A 20145-nucleotide genomic window follows, 5' to 3' on the forward strand; every position below is an offset into this window, starting at 1 on the left:
CATGGGCTTGCCCGGCGTCCCCGGCAAGTCCAAGCCCGGGCGGGAGCTGTGAGGACGGCTGGAGGCCCGGCTTCTCTGGGCTCCTGGCTGACCTGCTGCTCTCCCCTTGCCGGCTCAGGAACCCATCCGACGTGTGCACAGAACGCGGTGTCCAAGGGGCTGAGCCCTGGCTCGCGGCTCCACCTGGGGCCCAAGTGGGGGTGTCGCCGCAGGCTCGGTCCTGACACCTGTGCCTGACTCTGGCCTCCCCCGTGCCCCCTCCCCCTGCAGACCTGGGACGAGGAGCTGGAGAGGTCGGCCGCGGCGTGGGCTCACGAGTGCATCTGGGAGCACGGGCCCACCGGTCTGCTGGTGTCCCTTGGGCAGAACCTGGCCGTCCACTGGGGCAGGTAAGAGCCGCCGCGGTCCCGCCCTCACTTGTGAACTGGCCGCCACGGTCCATTGTCACGTCCAGCCTGCTCGTCGGTCCAGACGCCGATCGCCGGGCTCGGGCTTTCTGGAGCCGGGCTCTTCCGTTCCGTGTCCTTGAAAGGATTCCTGAGGGAGCCGGCTGGGTGAGCTGGGAACACGGGGACGTTGCTTGCAGGGACGGGCCAGAGGGTCTTCTCCCCCCTCGGATGTCTGAGTCCTGCTCATTCTCCAGGGCCAGCCAGGCTCCGCCTCGCGAGCGGCCGCCCTCCTCCTCCCCTCCTCGTCCGGGGCAGGCTGGCTCTCACGGCCAAGGCCCCCTTGCCTGGAGGAGCCTCTTGACAGTGGTCTGGTACATGTCGCCCCCTGGCCTCCCCGGGGCCAGCTGAGCGCACGGCCGAGCCCCTGCCCGGCTGACGGCTGGTTTCCTTAGAGGACGGGGCGGGGGTGGGGGGGCGGGGAGCGTGTCTTCTGGGCCAGCGCAGACCCGCTGCCCAGCCGGACGATGTGCTGTGTCCCCAAGTCCTCCAGGCCCGGACCCAGAGCCAGCCAGGGGCTCAGGGTCCCCTTGGGCTTTGCCTCTACCGTTGACAAGTTGGACTGGACTTGAAGCGTCCCCTCGAAGGACAGGTCGGGGTTGGCCTGACTTGGAGCCCAGATGGTTCCCGGCTCTCGCGTTCAGCGTGGCCACGAGCAGTACCCTTCCCTTAGGCCACGCGCTCTCCTGGGACAGATTCGGAGCAGGTGTCACGAGGGGCCCAGACACGTGACTTCACGGAAGCAAATTCACACTTTTTTTTTTTTGTCCTTGGGTGAATTCTGCTTTTGATAAAATCCGTCCTCCGGTCGCACGAAAAGACAACGTCGACAGGGAGGAAGCCCTTCATCCCACGGCCCCGGCTCAGCCGCCCGCACTTGACTCTGGCATAGCATCTGGCTGTGGGGGGCATATTTTTACACAGTCGAGGCGGTGGCCAGGACAGCTTTTCAGCCTTTTTCCTCCCTCCTCAGACGACGTCAGGCAGGTTTTCTCTTCCGTAGCCGTCCCGGCTGTCGTCGCAAAGGCTGCCTTCGGGCCGCCCAGCGGACAGGCCCAAAGTGAGCCGCTCCATCCTGGGACCTAGCCTCCGCCGTAGCTGCATCAGACCCCCTGGGAGGTGTGACAGTGCAGAGGGCGCAGAGGTCTCGCCCCTCCTGGGTGCGTCGTGCCCACCTGCCTTCCCAAAGAGCCCCCCGTTCTCCGGGACCCCGCGGCAGCCCGGCCATGGCGCTCCGGGGAAACGGGCGGGCCAGAGTGTCCCTTCGCTCTGTGGCTGTGTGGCCGCGAGCGTCTTTTCCTACGCGGGCCCTCGGGAGAGAGGCCGTTGCCCCGGCCCCGTCGCTGACCGCCACCATTCACTGTGGGTTCTGACAGGGTTCCAAGACCTCCAACTGTCCGCTCACCGCGGCGCTCGTGGACACGGCCAGACCCCTCTGGTCTTTCCTCTTTATCGAACCCGCTTTGTTTAGACTTGCTGGTGACAGTGACTGGGGATTTACATCCAGTTTATTTTCTCTCCCCGTAAGGAGAAAATGATGCCAACCCAGCGGACGGAGCAGTGGCCGGCAAGGGTGATGACCGGGTGGGGACAGGCGTCCCCTCCCCCTGGGGGCAAGGGAGGGCTCGGGTGATAAAACCCTAAATAGGAAGTTCCCCAAAGGGTCTGCCCACGTGACGGCAGAGCTCTGCCTGCCGGTTCCTGTGTCTTGAATTCCTTTTCCGCCTCGTATCTGACTCCTGGGGTCCCCGGCAGGAGCGCGGCCAGCCGTGACCGCGTGGAAACGAGAGCCTCCGGGCTCTTGTTTGGGGGTGCCAGGGACCCGCGCCCCCCCCGTAGCCAGCCATCTCCCAGCTTTCAGACCTTCCCCGCCGCTGTGGATGTCCTATGTGAGCCTTACCTGGACAGTTACTCGCTGTTGTTCTCTGCACTGACCTTAAACGGACTCAACGCCTGAGATCAACGTGTGTTGTTGCTTTATTTTTTTTATTTTTATTTTTTAAGTTTATTTATTTTTGACAAAGACAGAGTGCGAGCATGTGCGGGGGAGGGGCAGAGAACGAGGGAGACACAGAACGGGAAGCAGTCAGCCCCAGAGCCCGACGCGGGGCCCGAACTCACGAACTGTGAGATCACGGCCCGGGCCGAAGTCGGAGGCTTAACCGGCTGAGCCACCCCGGCGCCCCGTCAACCTGTGTTTTAAGCGACCTCTGGGAAATGTGGGGCTCAGGGGCCACGTATATTTTCCCAAATGTACGCTTGATTGTAACGTAAAGAATGGCTCGCTGGGGGCCGGGCGGACGTTTCCTGCACACATAGGTGGCATGTGGGCCCCCCAGGGACTCTCCTGGCGCCCAGGGGGACCCCGGGGGTACCCTTGCAAGGGGAGCCCTTGCAAGTCGGGGTTCTCGGCAGTGATACGGGCGCCGGGCGGGATCTGCGGCCCCTTGCCCGGAGCCTCCCCTCCTCCCGCCTGCCCGTGCGTGGTGGCGCTGGGAGCTGCGGTCTCCGTCTGCTGGGGGTGCGGGGGCCGGGACGTGACAGGCTGGTCTGCCCCCGCAGGTACCGTTCTCCCGGCTTCCACGTGCAGTCCTGGTACGACGAGGTGAAGCACTACACGTACCCCTACCCCCACGAGTGCGACCCCTGGTGTCCGGAGAGGTGCTCCGGGCCCATGTGCACCCACTACACGCAGGTAACGCTCCAGGCGCCCCCCGAGCCCCTTCACTCACCTGGCCGCGCAGGACCGCCACCCAGCCGGGAAACTCTGCACTCTCGTTGCCACAACTGTTGTCTTTGACGTGGCCTTAACTCCAGGCGTCACCGGCGGGCCGGGCTGGTGTTTGTGACCCAAGTACGGAAGCTGAGAGTGTAACATAGGGATCTTCAGGGGGTGAGGGGCAAAAAAATCTGGTCCTTCCCCGCTTCACATCATACCCCTTTAGCACCAGCAGCCTGTAGATCGAGGTCACGTCGTGTTGGCTCGTCCTTAACTCTGACACACGGGTGTCCTCTTTTCAGATAGTCTGGGCCGCCACCAACAAGGTCGGCTGTGCTGTGAACACCTGTCAGAGGATGAACGTGTGGGGAGATGTCTGGGAGAACGCGGTCTACCTCGTGTGCAATTACTCTCCAAAGTAAGAACACGTGACGTGGCTGGAAGGGCTGGGATGCGCTCGCCAGCCATGGAGGACCCAACTAAAATCGGCTTGAGTGGTGAAGTCTCCTCACGAGTTCACATAACGACACACCTAGCGATGGGTGCATCCGGTGTAGCTGAAAAACGCTGCAGTATCGGCGAAGACTCAAGCTCTTTCTGTTTCCCGGCTGTGCTATCCTAGCCTCTTGCTCCCACGATGGCTGCAGAGCACCAGCCATCACATCCCCCCAAACTAAAGGGAAGAGAATGGTAGAAAAGGGCTTTCTCTCAGGCCTTCCTCACCCCCGGCCCACTTTCTCACGTCATTGGCCAGAACCAGGCCACTCACAGACGAGGGGGGCACAAGATTTCCCCAGCTGGCTTTAACCAATGAAATTGCCCTAACTGGCTTTGCCGGTCATCTGGGACCGTCCGAGCAAATCGGAAGTGGGAATAGCTGTTGACCGGCCAACCAGTGGGGTGTGCCATGGCGATACTCTGGGTTTTTTTTCTTCTCTAAAAATACGCAGCGGACAGCATTCTAGCAACCAAAGTCACGCTAGACCTGGTTTTCGCATTTTTACGCTTCCCCCGCTGGGAAGGCCCGCGTGGCACCTCTGTGTGGCAGCCCCCTTCTTCCTCACACCATGCTGATACCGTCGGCGTGCCACTGGTCCCTTCACTCATTCACCCCCTTTGCCCCTCAAATACGTGCCGATTCTCAGAGCACGATCTTCCCAGCAGAGAGCCCGCGGTTTGCACGCTGGCCACGGGGCTGGCCGCCACCCTCGCACCGAGCTGCGCACACGGTGTGCCCTTGGCGCGTGCTTGCTCCGTGACCGAATGCAATACAAATGACCTCACTTATTTGGTTTGGGCCGGGAGTGGCCGCGAGGAGGCGGCAGGGGGCGGGGGGTGGGGGGCAGCATCGCTAAGGTCGAGAAGAAAATAGCCACTCTGGGTGAAAGCATCTGGCCGCGTCTCGGCAGCCCGCAGGCCTGAGGGCCGGCCGATTATGTCATCGCTGGGGGGAGGTGCAGGCCTGACAAAGACCAGTGATGGGCCCACGATGGTGGGACCCCCGCCCCCCAACCCCGGCCCGGTGGCAGGTGGTGGGTGAGGGATACTTCCATTTGACTGTTGGTGTAAAAAAAAAAATCCACCAGAGGATCCTAGCAGAAAAAAGTGCTGCCTGGTTTTGGTTCCGGCTGGTTTTTTTTCTGTTGTTCTTTCCCCAAAAGGAATAACGTCTGTATGGTACACGCTAGTCTTTTTTTTTTTTTAATAATTGACAGACCTTTATTTTTAATATTCCGTGTTCATGATCTGTCACATTAGGAAACCGATTCGGGGTCCTCGGTGCTCACTAGTCTTAAGTGTGCGGCTCGATAAATCCCACCCGTGTCTGCGTGGACCAGCCTGTGCGGGCGGCCGCGACCCAGTGCCAGGGGCTGGGGGCTCACATTCTAGGGGTTGTGCGTCCCGGGTCGAGGCCGGGTTCTGGTGATTCTCTTCCTCCCTGTGCCCTCATGTGGCGTCTCAGTGCGTGCACAGGGGGGGAGGGGGCCCTAGTGTCTCTTCTTATAAAGACTCGAGTCCTGGTGGCTCAGGGCCCCCCATCCTTGTGGCCTCGCTGAACCCCACTTACCTCCTGGGAAGCCCCGTTTCCACACTGGGGGTGAGGGCCTCAATTAGCGGCCGGTGGGGAGGCAAACGTTCAGTCCGTATGATACGTCTACACCCATGGAACTAGCACCCAGCCCAGGACGGAGAGTGTTTTCAGGGGCCCAGGGTGTTCCCCAGAGGGCCCACCATTCCGACATCCCTCCCCGTCGGTCAGTCTGTCTGGTTGGGACCCACACGGGAACGGGCCAGGCAGATGGGCTCTTCCGCGCCTGGCGTCTTCTGCTCAACACTGGGTGTTCGAGATTAATCCACAGTGTTGGCTGTTCAGCGGGCCTTTTTGATTGCCACCTCGCATCCCGCGGCGTCCGCGGCCGCTTTCCTAAGAGCCCGAGCCGCTGGCCATTCAGGACGCCGACCCGGGCACCAGACCCCGGGGGGTGGCTGACAGGGTGGGCTCGGGGGTGGTGTTTGGGCAGAAGCGGGGGATCCCGAAACCTGATGGCCTCGTGTGTCAGGGGGACGCTTACTCCAAGGACCTGTTGGCGGAGTAAGACCATCATCCGCCCGCAGGACGGTGGCCTAGGACCTGGCACCCAGCCATCAGGCCATAAACGTTGGTGGTTCGTCTTTGAGGAAATGTGGAACCCTAGATGGGGGGCAGACTTGGCTGGTGGGGAGGGACGAGCCCATCTGGGGGCCAAAGACTGCGACGAAACCTCTGCCAACTTTTGAGAAGTGGCTTAAGAGGGGGACCTCAGAAGCTTCCCAGCACCAAGGTGTTGGGGCCTGGGTAGGGGGTGGCCCGCGGCGTTCAGAGTCGCGTAGGGCAGGACACGGGCAGGTGTGGGGCCTAAGGGGTATATAGACGCACACACTGACGTGACAGAACACGACTGGGATTCTTCTAGAATTTTCTAGACTCTTTGCAGCTGCCCAGAAGCCTACGCCCTCCTTCCTCCCCCAGACAGCCTGGGAGAGGGGAGAGGGGGGCTCCCCAGGCCCTGGGGTGGCGGCCCCCCCCCGATGGTGTTTCTGGTCTGTCCGCAGGGGGAACTGGATTGGAGAAGCCCCCTACAAAACCGGCCGGCCCTGCTCCGAGTGCCCGCCCAGCTACGGAGGCGGCTGCAGGAACAACTTGTGTTACCGAGGTAGGTCATGACCCCCGGGAGCGCCTTTCTGCTCCCATCCGGGATACGACATGCAGACCTGGCGGGACGGAGGTCTAGCGGGGTCATTGCCACGAGCAGTGATGTGTGTCTTTCCAGGGGAATAGCTGATGCCACGGGGCTTACCGTGGGGGCATTGACTGTCATCCGGCGGGGCTGGGGATGACAGCCTCCTGAGCAGGTGGCCCCTGAGGAGGGAGATGCAGCCTCGGGGCGAGAGCAGGAAGCAGAGCACACACTTGTGTCTGGAGCTGTGAGGACCGTGTGGTCATGAGCCCGGGAGAGAGAAAGGCTGCGAACTGTGGTTTCTCCCGCTGGCCCGTCCCTCTTCTCTGTCTTCGGGGCTCCACACCCTTGTCTTTAGGGAAACCCCCCTGGGTGTCCCCGCTCGGAGTCCTGCACTCACGAGCCCCGCACACCGGCTTTGAGAATAGCCCGCCCGCCACATTCCAGCAGTGGGACCCTGGGCAGGCTGCCTCCCCTCCCTGAGCCTCCGTCTCCCTGCCTGAAAGCGGGGGTCACGGCGGTACGAGAAAGCGGGCGGAGGCTGGCACTCGGGCCCGACCGGCCTTCCCCGTATGCAGGCAGGGCCTGTGGCCGCACTCCAGTCACCCCAGCAGGGGTGAGTCCCCCGTCGGATCCCGAGGGCTGATTTGGGGAGCGTGAGGGAGGGACGCTCTTGGCCTCTTGGCTCTCCTGCTGTTCTTCGCGGAAACCTGATCTCACCACAGGGCTGTTCTCAGAGCACTGTTCTCGGAGCCCCTCCGTGAGGGGCGCCAGGGGCCCAAGCCACAGCCGCCTGGGCTGGGGGGGCATCTGTGTTGTCACTGGCGGTGCGCGCTCTGGTGTACCGCCGGCTTTCTTTGTGCCTCAGTTTCCCCAGCTGTAACAGCTGGGAGGAAGCAGAGAGAGGGACGGGAGCTCCTTCCCGCCAGCCGCCGGCACATGATGCTCGGCGAACGGGCCCTTTACCCCTCGGAGAAGTAGTGGGCAGGTGTGGTGGCACTCCCTCCCTTGCGTGGGGTCCGACCTTCTTCCTGGAGACACAGCTCTGGCGTCCCACCTCCTCCAGGGAGGCTTCCCTGATGACACAGGCGGTGCACCTGCTTCTGCAGTCTTACTGTACGGGGACCCCTCGTGAACCCTGGTCACCTGTTGTTACAGCTGCCCGTTCACCCTGGGGCCTCCAGGGTCCTGGAGCAGATGTGTTCTGAATACATATGTCCCCGGTACCCCCAGAGGGTCATTTTCAAAGAGCAAACGCACACAAAGGCACCTTAGATGCTCGGTTACCCACCCAATGAAGCCTTTGTACTTGTTTCTTTATTTTTGGTGGAAGTCGCCCAACTTCCCTTGGCAGGACTCCCCGTTTCCACAGCCAGCCACGCAGAAAGTCTCCTCTAAAGCAGCTTATCTGCGTAAGCTACTTAATAAGCGTTTATTGAGGGTGCCTGGCCAGGCCTTGACCTATCATGGTAGATGGAGCGGGGATACAGATAGACTGTGAGAGAAGTTTCCGCCCCTCCAGCCTGAAACCGGGACCCTGTGTGGCGACCAAGGACATGGGCTTCACGGAAGGACAGCGTGACCCTCAGCTGTGTGAGCTTGGGCGGGTAGCTTAGCCTCTCTGAGCCTCGGTTTTCCTGTCTGTGAAATGGGGCTGATCATGCCTCCTGGGGAGACGGGCACGCACACCGAGGAAGGGCCGAGCCGGCGGGCGGTCACACGGTTTGTGTTCAGAAGACGTTAGCCGTGAGCTCTGTCCCTACCTACGGAGGAAGCTGCGGGAGGACGTAGGCCCAGCCGTGTGCCCTGAACCCCCAGGGCTGGACAGCGTGCACCGTAACCTTGCAGTGAACTTGGGCACGGAATTTCCCCAGTCCCGTGCTGCTCTACGCGGGCACCTTAATTAGGATGTGCTCAAATACAGCCTGTCCTCTGGGTAAGCACACCTCTTTTCATGTGTGCGTCTGAGGGCGAGGACTGTCTGCCCGTTTGCTTAAATAGTGAGGCCTCAAATGCTTCGGATGCTCTAGCAAACTATATTCGGCTGAATAAAGCCACGATTATGAGGTATAAAAATCCTACAGGCCAGTGGAAGAAACCCCGGCTCATTCCCGAGATAGCTCTGGCTTTCAGTTGAAGGGCCAACCTGAATAGCGACATTGACGGGAACAGCGGCCAGACGCAGAGGCAAACCCGGGGTCTTTGTAAAAAGCCGTCACCGATAGCTTTTGGCTACAAGCGGCGAATTCCAGAATTCCCATCTTGAATGTCTCTGAACTCAGCCGGGACTCTCTTTCTTTCTTTTTTTCTTTTTTCTTTTTTTTTCCTCTTTTTCCCCCAAGAACTCAAAGACACACTTCTTTTAAGACTTAGCTCATCCTTCATTCAGCAGATTTTTGGGGCAAAATTGTGCAGAGCCGGATGTCCGTTGTGGGGTGGGCGGATGGGGGGGGGGGTGGGCAGAAACAGGCTGGCTCGCTCCTGGCCCCAGGGAGTTTCCAGGTGGTGGTGACATCGCACCTGTGAACAGAGCTCTCATTAGGATAGCACCCCGGCTCTGGACCTAAATGCGCACCCTCCCCCCCCTTAAATCGCACCCGCTCTCCTCGCCTGAGGGACCGGCCAGGGAGACAGGTGCAGAGCGCCCCAGCCTTGAAAAGCAGGGGACACTTGGCCCCTCGTTTGCATGCTTGTTTTGCTTAGCTCCGAGACACTTGGTTCCCCCTTTGGAGAAGAGAGGTCGCTGTTCCTCAGGAATGAGGCGAGGGGGTTCGTGAGCGCTCGCCAGGACTTGAATTTCAATCCGGTGCCACAGAGAGGCCGGGGAGGCCCCGAATGTCATCGTCACTGGGCGGCAGGGGGTGGGGGGTGGCTCCAGAGCTGGAAACTCTGGTCCACGGACGCCCCTGGGGGACGGGTGTGCACGCTGTGAAGGTGGGAGGGCTTCCCCGGCAAAGGCACGCACGCATCAGTCGGCCCTCGACAAGGCCTCGAGGAAATAAAACTGGCAAGACTTTTCTGCGCCTCGGCTGGAGTTCACCGTTTGGGACCGTGGCACCGTGGCGGCCTGAGGGTGGTTCTGAGGAGTGGCTCGCAGTTGTCCTTCAGGATGCAAACTCGAAGGTGCACCTGATCCTTAGGAGAAATGGAATTTGTGTGGCCACTGAGCGTGTTTGAAAACTCGGGGGTCGTGGTCGAGGTTGGAGAAGCGACGGCAGCGGGGTGACGTAACTCTGCGTTTAACCCGGAGATGGGCTAACTCAACCCAGCTTCGGCTTTGAATGTGAAAAAGCTGGCCGTGAGCACCGGGCAGGGAAGCTTCGGTGCCCGAAAGCCGCGGTTGAGCAGGGACTCACAGGAAGGGAAGGGAGCAGACCCTGCCGGTGGCCGGGCACAGCGCGGTCCGAGGACAGCGACGCGGGGCCCCGTGCGCCACGGACGAGGAAGGCCCCTCCCCCAGGGAGAGCCCTGGGGGCCACAGGGAGCTCAGGGGAGACCGTGCCAGCTTGGGCTCGGACGGGGAGGCGGCCCCCCGAAGCCGCGCCCTCGGGCAGGTGGTGGCGAGCGGGAGGAGGTAGGACAAGGAGCCAGTGTGACCAGCCGGGTGCGGGCACTGGGGTTCGCACCTCTGGTCGCGGCTGCCCCCGGGTCCAAAGCAAACACGGCAAGCAGAGAGCCGGCCGCCTCGCCTGGGCGGGTGGGATGCCCCCTGGCCGGCTCAGCGCTGCCGTGGAACTTTCTTTCTGCTGCTGAAACGAGTCTTTGTGAAAGCGAACCGCAAGCAGGTTCGGTTTCCCGGTTACCGTTTCCGTGCGGGCCCCCCCCCGCCGCCCCCCCCCGCCCCCGCCACCCCGCAAAGTGCATTTTTGTGGCATCCTTCGTGTTGTCTGTCTCGCCCCTGCCCCCGCCGTGAAGAAGAGACTTTCGTCCCCAAACCCGAAACGGACGAGATGAACGAGGTGGAGGTGGCTCCCGTCCCGGAAGAGAAGCACGTCTGGGTCCAGCCGAGGGTGACCAGACCCACGAAGCCCAAGAAAGCGGCCGCGGTGAACTACATGAGTGAGTGGGGGCCGCCTCTGCGGGGGGGGGGGGGGTGCCAGGAGGGGCGCCGCGGGGCGGGGAGGGCTCCGAGCGGGCAGACAGTGGGCACACGGGGCGGGTCTGGGTACAAACGCGCCGCCCCGAGGCGTTTTCCAAAAAGGATACTTTTAAGTCATTTCCAAAGCAAGCGTTATGGGAGTGGTGCTTGGGGGGGCCTTTCCCGCCAGGCAGGTATTTCGAGGTGAGGCCTTGCCCTTTCAGCGGGGGGGCCTGGGCTGAAACTGGGTCCCCCTGGAGGTGCCGGCAGGGCGGGCATCCGGGCCCGGCTCTGGTGGCTCGGACCCTCGCTGGCCCCTTCGAGACTTGGTTTGCTCATCCATGAAAGGGGACAGTAAGGCCCATGCGGGGTTGCTTCGAGCATCCTTTGCAGTAATGGGGGCCACCAGTGTCAGCTCTGAGGTCATCACTGCAGTGCCACCCGCGCTCCCCCCCAAGGCTCCTGGAAGTCCCCAAATGCAGGGTATTGTCAGGCTTTCCCCTCTCCTGCCCCTCGATGCCCTCAGCTCTCAGGTCTGCCCTCTCTCTGCCCTCACCTGCCCTGGCTGGAGCTCAGCGCTCCATTTCCCCAAGGTAGCGCCTTTCCTGAAGGTTCGGGGCTCTGGAGGGGTGTTTTCTCAAGAGCACAACACAGGCCTGGGCCGTCCACTCATGGTTCTCTGCTTCCCCCTAAGCCGGTTCCATTAAGAAAATGATAATTTAACATTACAAAATAAATGTCTATCTTTCTTTTAAATAAGAGAGACAAATCAACAAACAAGATTTTTTTAAATGTTTATCCGCTTTTGAGAGAGAGAGAGAGAGAGCGTGAGACCAGGAGAGGGGCAGAAAGAAAGGGAGAGAAAGAATCCCAAGCAGGCTCCACGCTGCCAGCGCAGGGCCTGACGTGGGGCTCGAAACTCACAAACCGTGAGAACGTGACCTGAGCCGAAATCAAGAGTCAGATGTTTAACCGACTGAGCCACCCGGGCGCCAAATAATAAGTCTTTTTGACAAACTCTGACCCCACGCCAGGATTCTGACGTGTCTCTGTAAGACAGACAAGAAAGTAATGCTCGACAGCAGTGGTCTTGGCTGGAGAAGGCCTGTAAGTCCCACCCTCCAGAACCTTCTGGGGCTTCAGGGCACTTGGTGCGTATCAGGCCCCCCCTCCAAAGCCACATGCACGTTCTCAGTTAACGCTGACGGAAACAGCACCCAAGGTCCTATCCCCACTATCCGTATGCGGACACACCCTCACGGAGGGGAAGGACCATATCCAAGGTCACACTGCTTCTCTAAAGGGGCAGGTCGGGGATCGGAACCTCACAGCTGAAGCCTGCAGCAAGTGGGCACTGCTCCTGCTCAGGTTGTGGCACGGATTCCGGAGTGTTCCAGAAAGTTCTTCGGAGTGGGGGGTGGTGTCTGTTAACTCGGACCGATCCCGCTGCTTCTGTGACGTGTATTTCCGCGCTTCTCTCCTAGCCCAAGTTGTCAGCTGTGACACCAAGATGAAGGACAAGTGCAAAGGGTCCACGTGCAACAGGTAAGGCCCGGCTGCACCCCTCTCTGGCCGACGCCTGCACCCCCTTCGAAGCGTGTGCTGCGGTCACGGGCCACGTCGTGATCAGTGCGTTGCCGGCCAGCCGGGCCGAGCTGGGTAGAGACTCGGGGGAAAATGCCCTCCTCTATTCTTAGCACAACGGTTGTGCCGGGTCGAGGGGGATGCTAGGCAGGCTCGTTCCCTGTCATAGGCTAGACCGGCCGTGGCGTCGCAGAGCTCCCTCCGACTGCCACCGTTTAGTGCCTAGACCCGAGCTTCTCGGCCTCGGCACTCCTGACGTTTAGGGCCAGATCATTCTCTGGGGCGGGGCTGTTCTGTGCACTGGAGGGCGTCGAGCAGCATCCTGGCCTCACCCCCCTGGATGCCAGGAGCACCCCCACCCCCAACTGGGATGCCTAAAAGTGGCCCCAGAAACTGCCCCACGTTCCCTGAGGGCTAAAATCAGTCCCGGTTGGTAGCCTTTGACCAGGGAGCTGGCCCAGGCTCCCACCGGGTGTCCTCTCACCTGGACAAATATTCCAGTGAAGCGTTTCACGTCTCGTGGGGAGGACGGGCCCGAGTGACGGATGCTCTGGGTCCTTGGTCCAAAGAGAATCCCCAGGCTGTGGATGTGCCAGGAGCAGGTGCACTGTAGACACGGAGCTCGTGCATGGCCGGGGCTCCGTTCCACCTGCTGCGCGAAGGGGGTCGCGGGGTGGCCCGGGTCCCGTGCAGAGCAGGGGAGGGCGGGGGCCGTGGGAGGACACGTGTGAGCCGGCGCTGTTGGCCGCGGGCAGATCCAGCTGCACGGCTGTGAAACCCGAGTCCCCACTGGAGTCAGAGCCACCAGGATGTTGTTCCCCGGCAGTTGAATGAATCCGTCCGGCTGATGGGCTCACTTCGTGTTGTCCACTCAGACGCTGAGGAACGATTGCCAGGAAGGCCGGGCTTGGGTCTGGCGAGGCGGCTGCTGGGCCGCTCTTTCGGGCAGCAAGCGGCCACCACGTGCCGCGGGGTCACGCGCAACCCCAGGCTCGTGGCTGGAAGCCCGTGTCGGTGGTGGAGCCCACCCGCCTCGTCCGCCTGTGGCTCCCGGCGACCGTTCCCCTGAACGCGAATCGTGCTGTTTAGTGCGCACACCAGAATGAGAAGGTAGCAGATCCTGCTTCAAACCCTGGCGACTCGGAATTCGGTGTGCCAGGAGGAGGCTTCGCTCGGACTTTGGCAGGAGCGTTAGCGAGTGGCCCCGGGGCATCCCAGGGCGAGGTGGCTCGAGGGCCAGCAGGTGCCGAAGACGTCAAAGCAGTCGGGTTGTCGGCAGACGAGCAAATGCGGCAACCACGGGCACCGGAATGACCCGGGCACGGCGTGAGGGCACATTTGCGTGGCCCTGGGGCCCAGTTGTCCCTTCGCGGTGACGTGCTTTTCTGTACCGCGAGCTCGTGAGGAGAACATCACGCCAGAGTCGTCAGTGGGAAAAAAATGACGAGGCTGGAGAACATCCGTCAGATAGCCTCGAGAACGTTCTGGAGTCGGGGGTCGATGGGACCCTCTGCAAGCAGGGAGAAGGCAGGGGTCCGGCCACACGAAGGCCACTAGAGGCCTCTGATCAGGAGCTATGACTCCCCCCACCTGCAAACACAGGGGCGTCCACAGTTCACCTCCTGGAAGTCAGCCCATCCCCTGGCTCATCAGTTTTCTGTCCACGGTGCTTTTACAGTCATAGTATTGACCGGGCCTCCCCCCGCCTCCCCCGACTTTAAAAACTATTCACGTGTATCGTCAGTAATTCAGGAAAACACCACCAGCACCAGAGTTTAGAGAAAAAACTAAAGATGCCCCGCCTTTCCGTGATATCCGTAGAGATTTGATGTAGCTTCCCTCCCGGTCTTTTTTCTGGCACCGGGGAGGCTCCCACAGCTAACGCCCCTCATGTGCTACTGTTTTCATTTAAGATTTTCCGAAGTCACATGTTTTCCAAAACCCTCATTTCTCGCGGATGCATCATACCCTAACGTACGACGGCACAAAAATGTGTTAGGCCGTCTCTCCGACGGTGCCGGCTTCTTCCTGGTCTTTCAACGATTCCAGACCTTTGGTGCAGTACGTGGGCCTGACTTTCCGGCTTCTGGCCTGGGCCACGCGCTTGCAAGGAAAACTTAAGAATTGAAGGATAGGCATTTTTAAGGCTTTCTGGAAAGGTGCCTTTTCCTGGGCAAGAACACCATCGTTGCATTTTATCCTATCTAAAAAGAAAAAGAAAAAAAAAACCCTTGGAATCTGACACCTAGAAAGAGGCTTGTCCTTTCCATTTGCACCTTCTGTGATGACTGATGTTTGAGGATTTTTGTTTTGGTGCCTTTGAAACCACTTGGTTTTCTTCCATGAATTGTCCATCGGTTGGCGTCTCTGCCTTTGACATGAATCTTTTTATTATTTTTTTTAATGTTTATTTTTGAGAGAGAGAGAGACGGAGTGTGAGCGGGGCAGGGGCAGAGAGAGAGGGAGACACAGAATGGGAAGCAGGCTCCAGGCTCCGAGCCGTTGGCACAGAGCCCGACGCGGGGCTCGAACCCACGAACTGTGAGATCGCGACCTGAGCTGAAGTCGGACGCTTCATCGACGGAGCCACCCAGGCGCCCCCTCCCTATAACATGAATATTAAACACATGAAAACGAGGTCAAATTGAATCCACAATGGTGTTCCCGTGACTATGAACTTCACCTGGGCCTGCCGTGACTCCCTTGAAAACATTCGGAGCCTGCTTCTCCCTGGTGTCCGTAATAGAAGTTCCAGAGGAGAAGGACCCCGATGAATTCCTGGTGGGATTTCATCCACACACGTTCACCTGTGGGAATCATTTGCTTTCTTCTCCATCAGGTACCAGTGCCCAGCGGGCTGCCTGAGCAGCAAGGCGCAGGTGTTCGGAACTCTCTTTTACGAAAGCGTAAGTGGCCCGTGTGGACTCCCAGCGCGTTTGGAACGGAGGTTGCTGGTTTGGGCCTGAGGAGATTTTTTTCCTTCCACCCCCTCTGTCCCAGAGCTGATGTGCGCCTGTCTCCGGGCTCACAGACTAGTAAAGCCACTTTTGGGACCCGGGGTACACCCTCGTGAAGGTCAGTCTCCATGTTAGACCGAGCGTTAATATGCCTCGCTGCGTGGGGAGAAAGGGCCATTTGTCACCTTTCTTAGTTCGTAAAGCACCTCGGATGGGTTTTCTCAGATAAGCAACCCCAGGAACAAAGACGTGTTCTGGGGAAAGGCGGGAGTTAGAAGCGGGGTGAGCGTTGGCCCGATGTTTTGGCTTTTTGTGGCTTGGGGACAAAACCTCGGGCATCTCCAAAGCAGACTGGACAAAGGTGAATTCAGACGTACTTACCGTCTCCCTTCCCGCCCCCAGTCGTCCAGCATATGCCGGGCCGCCATTCACTACGGGATCCTGGACGCCAAAGGTGGCCTGGTGGACGTCACCAGGAACGGGAAGGTCCCCTTCTTCGTCAGGTCTGAGAGAAACGGCGTGGAGTCTTTGAGGTAACTGTCCCGTGCTCAGGATTCCTTAACGCTTTTTTTTTTTTTCCTGGTTATGAAAGTATTGTCGAAATTTTGAAAGTACCGAACGATATGAAGAAGCAGGGAAACAAACTGTCACGGTGAACTTGAACGCCGTAGCTCAGACATCACCCCGTGGGCGTTTCACCACCTCTCAGCCGCGTGGGTTTTTCTGGGCGTGTGTTTAAGTGTTTAATTCGGCTGAGTTTCAACTCCTGCTTTTCCCCGCCCCTGCTCTGTGACCTTGGGCGGGTGTCTTCATCCCTTCCGGGTGACGGCGTCTCGCTGGGGAAAGAGGGCCATGGTAGGACCCGGCTGGTCCACACGGGTGCCGGCAGCCAGTTTTTTAAACGATGCAGCTCTCCCACAGTCGCTGGGAAAGATCTGTCGCCCCTGGAAAGGCCCCTCGCGCCCGGGAGTCCCCTCCCCCCATCCAGGACACCTAGAGCCTGGCCCAGCAGGGACACCGGGGCCCCTGCCCCAGCTCCCTGCGTCCCTGGGCCACGGTGCCTCGCATCAAGAGAGCCTCCCCGCGTCAGGGCCCGTCCCGCCTCTGCAGCCAGGGTCACAGCGGTCAAAGCGCCTGTGTGTGTTCCAGGGGGTTCCACGCAGAACATTTCAAAAACCGCATGAGTCATTCCCCTTTGAAAGGTCTGGTTCTTCAAGAGGGCTCGCAAGATTCCCTCTTCGCCTTAGCTGGGGTCTCAGGGGCCACGTCACCACGAGAGTGAGGATGTCTAAACAGAAGCAGAGAATGCGTTCGCGGAGGCCCGGTGACCTAACGCCGGCCACCGTGCCAGGCTCAGTGGGGGCACCGAGGGCACCGTGGCCGGCCGGGTCCCAGCCCCGCGTGGCCCACACAGCTTGTCCCAGAGCCGCGTCGGGGCCCTCCCGGCGGCCAGCTTTGCGTCTGGAGGGCAGTTCTTTGCGTCCCAGGGAGTCTGCCAACCTCGACACAAAGCGAACGGAAGCTTTATTTCTCCAACCTCTAATTGAAACATAGTTCTTTCCTGCTGGCGGAGTGTTGGTCCCCAACGGGAGTAGGGGTGAGGCGTCTGCAAACGTCTGCCGTCACGACCCCGGAAAGACAGTGGTTGGAAGACAGTTTCTGCTTCGAGTGCATTCGCAAGGAAGCGCACGCAGCTCTCACCCAAAGGCAGATTCCTTTGTTTTCCCCTGTTTATTCATTTTTGAGGGAGAGCGTGAGCAGGGGAGGGGCAGAGAGAGAGAGTGGGGGACAGAGGATCCCACGCGGGCTTCCTGCTGACCGCAAGCGAGCCAGATGCAGGGGTTGAACCCACAGACCCCGAGATCATGACCTGAACTGAAGTCGAGGCTCAGCCGGCCGAGCCACCCAGGGGCCCCGCACATTCCTTTTGATGCTTTGGTAGCGATCCCACCAATAACTGATTTCCCGTTAACCTTTTAAGTTTATGGTCTGCATCTTAAAGTCACTATTCTGAGCGGGACACCAGCCTGCCCGAGGGGCTCTTGGCACAAAGTAGGTTGACACCCCCCCCTCGAGAATGGTCTAAGGGCTTTCAAGCTGATGGGAAGCGAGTAGGGAAACACAAAGTTGAGTCCGAAATGAAACAAACGTGGGAGAAACCCTGCACTTTTAGAAACAATTCTGTTTGCATTGAACCTCCTGTTTTCTTCTCCAGCAAGTACAAGCCTTCCAGCTCGTTCATGGTGTCCAAAGTAAAAGGTAAGCTGGCCGGTCTTTTTTATTTTATTTTACTTTTAATGTTTATTTTGAGAAAGAGGGAGTGTATGAGGGGGAAGGGTGGAAAGAGAGAGGGAGACCCAGAATCCGAAGCGGGCTCCAGGCTCTGAGCGGTCAGCACAGAGCCCGATGTGGGGCTCGAACCCATGAACCGCGAGATCATGACCTGAGCCGAAGTCGGACGCTCAACCGACTGAGCCCCCCAGGCACCCGCTGGCCAGTCTTTTTTTTTTTTTTTTTTTTACACGTGACCGTAATACGCAGGTGATCTTGGGTTTCCCTGGAGATGTCATAGTCCTGAGCTGTTGACTTAATGTGAATTCTGCCTCTTAATGCTGCGGTCCTCAGCATCGTAAAGGGTTTTTAAAGAGGTTCCTGACAATGCTGATTCTTTAACTAGTTTCTAAACGTATCTGCACCTGGCATCGGCCCCAAATCGCTAAACGGACGACACAGGCCCCGGGGGTTCCCAGCTGAATGTCCCAGAAGTCCTAATGCCTGGGTCTGGAGCAGCCAATAGGTTGTAGACGGAGAGTCTGTTTCTGTTGGTTGGTGATGGTGGGTGGAGTATTGAGTAGGATTCTGCAGCCTTGTTCTGGGCTCCTCAGAAAACAGGCCTCGATAGATTAGTAATGTCTGCCTTGAACGACAGAGGGGAAACTCGAGGAAGCACGCGGCCCGTCCGTGCCCTCCCCAGCCTCGCTGTATAATCCTGTCTACGGTGCGTTCACTTGGCGGGGGAGGGCGTACCCCTGGGGGGCGTCCTGCGGACACAAGCGGAGCCTTGGGTTCTGGTCATGCAGAAAGAGCGCTTGGCTGGGACGGTCTCAGGGGAGCCGAGATGTAGGGGCGCCCCGCCCGGCACCTTCCTCGGGAAGCTGGCCCGACAACCCCTTCCTTTGGGAAAGCAGTTCTTGGCTTGTCACAGGCCCTGGATGCAAGAGTATCTCATTAGATGTCTTTATAAGAACACATAGCGGCTTTTCTCCTTATTACAAAATAATGCCTATTCATTCCAGGTAATTTAAAAATACAAAGGCGCCTTAAAAAAAAAAAAAAAAGGATTTAACCAGACTCCGCCACTTACAGATAACATTGTGAACGTTTTGGTGGATACTTCTGAAGGTGTTTTCCCTCTGATTAGGAGTATATGCCCTGGTAATACATTGATACACTTTCAAAAATTGAAACAGAATTACATAAGTTTGGTAACCTGATTTTTCTCTTCAAATAATACTGTATCAGGAAGATACTTCTGTGCCTTTAAGTGGTGTTCTAAACCCAATGAAAAAAATATTTTAATTATTTTTTTAATGCTTTTATTTATTTTTGAGACAGAGAGAGACAGAGCATGAGCAGGGGAGGGGCAGAGAGAGAGGGAGACACAGAATCCAAAGCAGGCTCCAGGCTATGAGTTGTCGGCACAGAGCCTGACGCAGGGCTCGAATTCATAGACCGTGAGATCATGACCTGAGCCGAAGTCGGACACTTAACCGACTGAGCCACCCAGGCGCCCCATGAACCCAGTGTTAATGACCTCATCTGCCTGCCATGATACGGCGGCCCCTGGTGTAGTGAACCAGTCCCCTTTGTTGGATTGCTACATCGATCCCCGACCCACCCAAATGATAGGCGGGACCACGGGTTGGCGATCTGCCACCCTCAGGGGCGAATCCTGCCTGCCCTCTATCTTTGTAAATAAAGTTTTGTTGGCACACAGCCACGCCCATTCGTTTACACGTCCTCTGTCGCTGGTTTCTGCCATAACAGCAGAGTTGAGTGGTTGCAACGTAGTCCGTAGGGCCCCCAAAGCCAGAAATATTTAAATATTTGCCCTCTGGCCCTTTCGGAAGAGTTAGCCGAGCCCCAGACTAGCTGAAGACACGCGGAGACTACAGGTGGGCAGTATTAGAGCCCCTTTTTACCTCTGTTGTTTAAACCCACGTGACCTTGAAGATCGCTAGACTGGGAATCAGAAGCCTGGCCTCCCACCGTGTCCCGTGCAGACCCAAGGTTGTCTCTTGGGCTTTGGGCCTCTGTTTCCAACTCTATAATTGGAATAATACCTACCGTGAAGAGAAGGAAGGTGAACAGCTTCAAAATAGAAAAGCAAATGAAAGGTATCGTGGGTCCGACGGAGGAACGATCGAGGGTGGTAACACCTTTGTGCTGTAGCCACGCTCAGGCCACGGGGCTTCTCACCCCTTGAGGGGCCCGAGGTGAGGTGCCAGCATTGCTGGGGCCGGGCACCTGTGGGCTTCCCATCCCACCTCTGTCCGAAGGCCCAGTGAGCCTCTTGGACACGGTTGTCCAGCAGCCCATTTCATAGGCGGGTAGCCCGAGACCCCGGCTTGCGAGCGACCTGACCGTTTCCCATCGCGTTCCTGTCCCCAGTGCAGGACTTGGACTGTTACACCACCGTTGCTCAGCTCTGCCCGTTCGAGAAGCCGGGGACCCACTGCCCAAGGTGAGACTGTCTAGCGTCTGGTTTTGCCAACACAGGGGCCGAGGGAAGGCGGCGTCATGTTGCGTCGGGGGTCATCGCGTGGGGCTTCTTTCACTCTGCGTAATGCTTTCGAGACTCACCTGTGCTGCTGAGCACGTCGGTGGTTCCTTCTTCACGGTGGTTTCCATTCTGTGCCTGGACCACACTTAGGTTTTACGTGCGCTGCCTAAACCTTCTCTGGCTGATTTTTGGAGGGTGATGCTTTGTGACAAAACCTGTTAGGTCCTCTCGGGAGCTGTGAACCCTTCTCCCTCCATGAAACGGACCTTAAAACTAACATGTGGAGACCCCCAAGGTGTGAGCAGGGAAGAGCCCCAGGAGGCTGCTGGTGAGGGGCACACCCTGGACGGGGACCCCCCC

The 20145-nt window shown here is 58.9% G+C and overlaps 1 protein-coding gene across 1 annotated transcript in view; it reads left to right on the forward strand.

Annotated features, from left to right (window-relative positions):
- The window catches only part of CRISPLD2 (cysteine rich secretory protein LCCL domain containing 2), a 60524-nt gene that overhangs the window by 19711 nt on the left and 20668 nt on the right, over nt 1-20145 (forward strand). The window contains exons 3-12 of the mRNA XM_047846175.1: nt 271-389; nt 3009-3141; nt 3468-3583; nt 6259-6359; nt 10299-10442; nt 11946-12006; nt 14885-14951; nt 15405-15535; nt 17218-17261; nt 19674-19746. Of these exons, the coding sequence (XP_047702131.1) occupies nt 271-389; nt 3009-3141; nt 3468-3583; nt 6259-6359; nt 10299-10442; nt 11946-12006; nt 14885-14951; nt 15405-15535; nt 17218-17261; nt 19674-19746 (989 nt within the window). The remainder of the gene's footprint in view (nt 1-270; nt 390-3008; nt 3142-3467; nt 3584-6258; nt 6360-10298; nt 10443-11945; nt 12007-14884; nt 14952-15404; nt 15536-17217; nt 17262-19673; nt 19747-20145) is intronic.

Source organism: Prionailurus viverrinus, unplaced genomic scaffold (assembly GCF_022837055.1).
Source record: "Prionailurus viverrinus isolate Anna unplaced genomic scaffold, UM_Priviv_1.0 scaffold_38, whole genome shotgun sequence".
Taxonomy (NCBI): Eukaryota; Metazoa; Chordata; class Mammalia; order Carnivora; family Felidae; genus Prionailurus; species Prionailurus viverrinus.